The sequence below is a fragment of the Anoplophora glabripennis genome, unplaced genomic scaffold (genome assembly GCF_000390285.2).
Source record: "Anoplophora glabripennis isolate ALB-LARVAE unplaced genomic scaffold, Agla_2.0 scaffold267, whole genome shotgun sequence".
Taxonomy (NCBI): Eukaryota; Metazoa; Arthropoda; class Insecta; order Coleoptera; family Cerambycidae; genus Anoplophora; species Anoplophora glabripennis.
This window is the reverse complement of record NW_019416452.1, coordinates 184,158-191,710: the sequence shown is the minus strand read 5'-3', so window position 1 is coordinate 191,710 and position 7,553 is coordinate 184,158. Positions and strand designations below refer to the sequence as shown.

The window sequence follows — 7,553 nt, the reverse complement described above, 5'->3', positions numbered from 1 at the left end:
AAAAATAAAACTTGTTTATTTGGTATCTGGATTCGGTTTTCTATAAGCTTTTCAACGAGCCCCCTCATGCCTTATGTTTCCATTTGAAAAAAAAAGTAGGGGTAGCTGGGGGTTAGGGGGTTGAAGAAAAATTAATTATTATATAACCGAAAAATAGGAAAAAATCAAAATCAGTTAACGTGTTTCGACGTTTTATAAAAAATTAACTCATTCAAAAGATATGATTAAAGCTTTTGATTGTAATACCGGATAATAAAATGAAAAAAAAACGAGATCATTTGTGATAAATGAAACTTATATGCCACTGTACAGAAAATATGTTGCATGCCGCCCAGAAAATTTTGAAAGTTGCCGTTTTTTCTTTAAATATTCAAATGGGAAAAGTTTTAGGCAAATAATAGGAATACATCATAAAATGTCTCAAATTTTCAAAATTTGACAAATGCAAATAAATACGCAGGACAAATCTTTCACGCGTTTACCGAAGGATACATAGAAGAATATTTTATAAATAAACTAGACATAGCAGATAAAATATTCAGAAGGGGGGAGATACAAAGAGATATTTGCTAATAGAATAATATTGTCGAAGAAGAAATAATTAACAGCATCAATGTAGCCAAGTAAAGTTCAGCCAATGTTTAATAGTTGTATACAAACTGCAATATAACACTATTTTAGTACACATTTCCGAACGATTTCATAAAAAAATTATTGTACACTAATGGCACTTGTCTACAGCATTTTTGCATGCTTTTTGCAGACACAAAGCTTGTGCCCTAAATCTATATCCATTTAGAAAACACACAGGACGTTTCAAAAGTATGGGATAAATTCTTTAAATGGAAACGAGGAGTTATTTTTGGGCGTGATTTGTTTTCAAGCGATGATTCACTCATTAATTTTTATTTTTTTATGGCAACTTATATTTTTAGACGGATTTGTATAGGAAACCTTCTTCTACGTACAGCAATGTAGAAAAAATAGAATGTTGATGAGAAGAATTTTTCTCGTGTTATCTATTTACAAATTTACTTCCTTTATCAATAGAAATACTGGTTTATCTTAAACGATATTGATATTGAAAATGTTTTAAACTTTTTCTATACTGAATACGTAGACAAACATTTCCCAAAGTTGTTGAAAAGTATAGATAGAAACTTAATAAAATTGTCGATAATATAAATCACGTCCAAAATTCTTTAGCGAACAGTTATTACAGTGTCATTACACAGTTATTAACATGAAAGAGAAATTAGCCATTGAACTAAATACAAAATAATGGGTACATGTATGCCATTAAAATATACGTGCACGTATCTCATTACATAACTGTAACACAATTGATGATTGAGGCAAAATAGTAAATACTGCAGCGTGCGCCCTCATGCGATATCTCTCCCGCAATCATCCTATTCAATAATTCAGTCTGTTGATATACTCGCAACGGGTTCTGTACACAGCGGTCGTTTTGGGTTAAGTAGCAAATTTATTATTTTTGTAATTTAGTAACCGTTCCATACTAAATTTGTTAAGTACATATTATGCACCGTACAATTTTTAAAGAAAATATGTGATTACCGTTTCCTACCCTATTTTTATTTTCAGAGAATCAGGATTGTTGTAAATTAACAGAATTTACTGGTATTTTGAAATTATCCTGCGCCTTTATTCTGACAAATGTAAATTGTTTTTTTTTTTTCATATAAATCTGGATGGATGAGCGAGTGAAGGTTATGAAAACTCATTTTCCAAAAAGAACAGATCAATCACGCCACACTGTCACTCTTTGGCTATACATTGGTCGTTCTTGAATGACCCGAGGATTGTTTCTGCCCCAAAATCACCGTTCACATGTGTATTTTCCAACATCCAATCAATGAATGTCCGGCGCATTAAATGGTCGTTTGGTTTCAATTTCTGGGTTAGCTAAATCTTGAGTGGATGCAGATGAAGATCTTTTGTTAAAATCCGCTGCATTGTGCTTTCTAAAATGTTTAGTTGCAGTGACCGACGACGCACTGAGGTTAGGGTAATTTCCGCCACACCATCACTCACCGTAGCAACATTTTCGGCTGAACGGCCAGTTTTTTTATTGTTTACAACCTAATGTGTTCAAAGCCAAATTGTTCCGCGTCCCTTCTACCAAAATTCACTCGCTTATCCGCCATTTTGTCGAACCGCAACCTGTTTACTACAACATGTGACCCTTCACAATGCCGCCAATTCTTCGGAATGGCGCACAATTCAAATCGTGCGTTACTTTTGGGACACCTCTTATAAACATTTCTGCTTATTTCTACGCGAATGTTTGTGTATTTTAATATTCAATAATACTTCGATTAATTCCATTTTAAAAAGCAATCTCAAAATGCAAAAATAGTTCAGATATCATATTTCGTGACTAATTATGTTTTTATCATTATCTTTAAAGATTTGTAACATATTATTATAACTTACTTTGGAATTAAAAAAAATCTGTTGTACATTTCCCAATGACAATAAATTCTATATAAAACTATTTTATAAATAATGTGTTCACATTAAAAAATTCAATTGTTTGCAGTTTTTTATAAGAATATTTAGAAATCTGATTACATACTCCTATTTTTAAAATAGCCATTAATTGCTCTAAAAATTTTACCCAACTTCGCTAATATATGCCAATCCATGACAAAATTTAAAAAATACCTTCTCGTATATTAATTTACTTGTACTTTACCTGAAAATTGAATACAGAAGGGAAGACTTTTAGCGACTTCGTATTTTGAACTTTGAGGATATCAATTTCTCGAAGACCTTCAGTAGGCAGAAACGTTATGGCGGTGTATGACAGGTCTCTGAAAAAAAAAGATGAATGAATTCTTAACTTATACAAGTATAACAACCTCGGCGCGTGTGTATGGTAATCCGTTTTTTATTTACTTTATTCTTATATAATACGAAACTCGCAACTCATGACGATTTTAACATAAAAGTAGACATATTTATGTCTCCTTATTGACTCTTAAATCTATTAAAGCCAATCTTTGCACTATATTTGACGTGTCTTCTTTTCTATAATGTGCCTTGTGAACATAAACACCAATCTAAGATAGTGAAGACTGATGTAATGGTTAAAAACCTTGAAGCAAGTATACTATCGGTTATTAAAAATCAATTAAGAATTTTTGGACCTAAAAAGCGATGAACTAAAATTGATTCCATTATTGCTACAGTGATATAGTCAAAAAGAGTGATGTATTACTTAAACCTAAACATAGTGGCCCAAGAAATGTATATTTACTAAATCTGAGTTATTTCAAAACATTAATCCTTTCCCAGCACAAAAATCTTTATTAATATGCAGTTTATTCCATAGGTTTACCTAAATCTACTGGAATGTCTATGCCTGTTAATAGAATATGGATATTTATTGCCGCGCTATTGCTCAGTTGATTACAAGTTCTTGCTTCAATCAGTTTTCCAATGACGTAATTTTTTTTCTATGGCATTCACATCTGTTTAGACCAGTTGCACATCCCCCTAATTTTTTTTGGATAATTTTCAAATCATCCTGATGCAGCACCTTTTTTGTGGTAAATATATAATGGTTTACGCAAACTTATCACTATCCAAACTGCTTCATTTAGTCGCTCAAAAAAGTTTTTTTTTCCAAATAACACAATAACGCCTTTATCCACTTTAAATGAAATTGTATATGTCAGAATTTATGAATAGTCAGTCATTTACTGACTTTTGATTTGATTGATTTTTGTGGGCTTGTTTTATCATCAAAATAAGGACTTGAAGTTATTTTCCATTAGTAATTTATTGTGTTTCTAATGGTTTTCTTGCAATTAATTGTTTAATCAGTCATCACAAACGATACAAATTGTGCTTTGTAGAGAAAACTCAGCCTCTTTCACCGATTTCAATAAAACGTAATTTAATCAAAAAATTATTGCGTTCCTATTAGATTACTTTCGTTGCCAATTGCGAAAAATTAGAAAGTTATTTGAGAAACATATTTTTTAAAGTTTAATTATCTATTTGGACCTCATCTACACGGAATGGTGAAATACCCTGTATTTATTAAATTGATCAAAAATATCTACATCATAAACATGTTTCAAATTAATATGTACACGTGATTTTGTGCTGGTAACCCTATAAATGAAAAGGGGAATTAATAAATTGGGTTTCGTTTGCATAACAAAATAAATCAACATCGATTTCTTTGAGGCGAAAATATGATATTAGATAATTTCCTTTGAAAAGTTCCAGAGCTTATATGAAATTTGGTATTTGTTTGAAATAGATTGTGTACCTGACAGAAAATGAAGAACTTATAACTTTAAGCTTAAAGTTGTATGTTGAAACATTGTCCATAGTTTTAATTTTATGTCAACTGACAACAAAGTAAAAAAACACGTTTTGATCGTGTTCAGTTTCAGTTCTAAGCTGAGTTGGAAAGTAGTAGAAATTCGAGCACATTTTCTAATTGTAAGTAGAAGGCATACAAATTTAGCACCTTCCGTATGAAGTACAAGGTTGACACATTCGCCTTGTTGAGAGGATTATGCTTTGATCAAACCTCAAATAAAATTTAAATTTATTTCCACACCACAGCCAATATATTATAAACGGTTGATTAATTTGCATCAATGTTTGTATCTTTTGTATCTTAGCTTTATACTTATCTATATTTGGAAAAAAATGCATCATAAAATAAATAAATTAAGCATATATATGTTACCTAGTTCTTGATATCAAAATCCTTAAGATTTAACTGTATATTACAATATTTTATAATCAAAAGAATAAATTGCTAATATATATTGAAAATATATTTGTAATTAATAAAATGTTTTTAATCGGCTATCACAAATTTAGATACATTTTTGTAAATACATATTATTCGCTATCTTGTTGATTTTTTTTCTTAACTAACTACAGTATCAGAAGCTAACGTATGTACGCACCACGAAGCAGAATAAACGAGAAGATCCCTAAAAGTTCCTTCCCAACAAAAGAGCAGATCTGTTTGCTTAAATTCGTCGATGTATCATAATACTCTGGTAGAAACTGGACAAATGAAAGTGATGATATTATTATATAATATGACAAATGTAGGAGCCAATATGTGCTATTTGGTATGTAATGATGAATATTCCTGCAATAAATGCGACCACTATATACAATTCTGCTAATACAGATAAATAATTAGTTCGCCACTATTTCATGATAAGTTTGAGCAGAGAACTCACGAGAGCATTTAATCCAGCCTTCTCACATGGGTAACATTCGCTATAACGACTTGTTCAATGCATAGGAAATATTTCAGACGATGTTCAAGTTCAGCAATCGGTTTGACAATGACTTCCTAAGAGAGCAATATGTTCAATATAATGCCAATAAACATTCTGTTATATGTGACAAATGCAACAAACACATTTGTAAAAGCCGTTGTAAAACCTCAAATTTATGCATAAACTGATTATAATAACGGGTTCTCGTTGGGAAAGTAAAGTTTAAAAAAACACATTGAATATTTAAACGATGGAACTTTTATTTCATAATAAAGTTTGGACTATGCCATTATGCGTGAAAAACAATATCATTCAAATGTCCACCACGGAACCGTTTGCAGGACAATCTTTTTGAGGTAATTTTAGAAGACTTTTTCACACAATTCGGGCAATAATTCGGCCATAACTTGACGTATCTCGTCCTTCAATTACTCCAAAGTTGTGGGATTATTCGCATAACCACGGTCTTTCGCATAGCCTCACAAAAAGAAATCCAAAGGCGTTAAATCGTAGAATTTCGAAATTACGCGTACTGGGAATTTCTCGCGCAATAGAGCCATAACTGGCTGCGTTGTGTGGCATGTGGCCCCATTTTGTTGAAACCACATATCGTCCAGATCAAAATCTTCAATTTCAGGCCAAAAAAAGTCGAGGATCATGGCGGCATACCGCTGAGAATTGACGGTAACGGTGGCTCCTTCGTCGTTCTCGAAGAAGTACAGCTCGACGACGCCGGCCGCCGGCCCACAATGCACCTCAAACAGTCACTTTTTGCGGGTCCAATGGTCTTTTAGCGGTCACTTGTGGCTGATCACAACCCGAGATTTGGAAATTTTGCTTATTAAGATAGCAGCCGAGCGTGAAATGGACCTCATCACTGAAGAAGATTTTCCTCGAAAAATCAGGATCGATGGTCTGTTGTTCTAGCACCCAATTGGTGTACTCACGGCGCAATCTATGGTCAGCCGGATTGAGTTCTTACGGGAGTTGAACTTTAATTGGATGAAGATGCAAGTCCAAATGCAAAATGCGCCACAATGTGCCGTATGACAGGCCCAAATGCTGAGCTCGACTTGGAGTCGAAAGATTCGGGTCATCGTTAACACTTCCACTCACAGCTGCTATGTTTTCGGTTGAACGGGCAAACGATGATGCACAGGTCTTACGATGTCTGTTACCGATCCAGTCTCTTGGAATTTTCTCTGGTTGTTTGCTGGGATGGACGATTATATCAATCATAGTCACCGCGTAATGCGCAAAATACAGCCACCGAAGATCTACCATTTTCGTAGCATAATTTAATAATTTTAACGCTTGTTCGGTCGTAAAACGTTCCATATTGTGAAATGGCAAACCTTTAACTAAACAAACACCAGTCTGGATGATAGTGACATTTGACAAATATCAATTGGCAGGGCTTTACTATCCCAAGCTCAAAATGGATAACCAGTAGAAACGTCGTACATTCCCAGTTTCTGAAGATGAAGACAAAAAAGACCCTGTTATGTGTTATTTTTTGTAAGTGACGTTTATACTTATTGTTTTAATAGCTTTGTAAATAATAATACGTTAAAAAAATTAAAGCTGAAACTTTTTAGAGCTCTGTTTTCTTCAGCTTGTGTTTTATTAAAGTTATTACTAAACATTTACAGCACCCATTTATTAAAAGTAGGTACCTAACTAAATATGTAACAGTGTAAGCATCTTAATTCTTCATTACTTAAAAATCCATACGTCAAAACTGACCCCACCATATATGTAATTATAAAGCACCAGTGCCACCATATCATCTATGTAATTATAAAATACCAGCCAAGCGAATGAAATGGTAAACTACCAGGCTGCACATAGACATCAAGATGCCATGGCAGCTCAGTACAATCCCAGTCGTAATAAATTCACCCAAATTTCTCCGATATATTTCTGTGTGCCAAGTGGTAAAATAATTTCGCGGACGTATCGTTTTACAGAAGTTCATATTTCACGCAAACCGAGAATGTATGGTGAAATAAATTGTCTCCGTCAGCGAGATATGACTCTGGCGAGACCGAAGCTCATCAGTTAAGAGTTGATTTTATTTCTTTTCGTGCTCCCTGGTAATAAACTGATGATGCATACGGCTGTTGTTTGTATAAGCAGAACCGCAAAGATGCCAAATGTAGCGTCTAATGACACAGTTTCCCGCTGGTGCCAGAGCAACGTGAAGGATAACCTATTCCAGGCTGACATAGGTACGCTATTCATCTCATTTAATAATAATAA

At 33.4% G+C, this 7,553-nt stretch overlaps 1 protein-coding gene across 1 annotated transcript in view; it reads right to left on the bottom strand.

Annotated features, from left to right (window-relative positions):
* The window catches only part of LOC108905465 (lutropin-choriogonadotropic hormone receptor-like), a 205,151-nt gene that overhangs the window by 70,676 nt on the left and 126,922 nt on the right, over nt 1–7,553 (bottom strand). Inside the window, exon 9 of the mRNA XM_023454593.1 lies at nt 2,723–2,840. Coding sequence (XP_023310361.1) covers nt 2,723–2,840 — 118 coding nt within the window. The remainder of the gene's footprint in view (nt 1–2,722; nt 2,841–7,553) is intronic.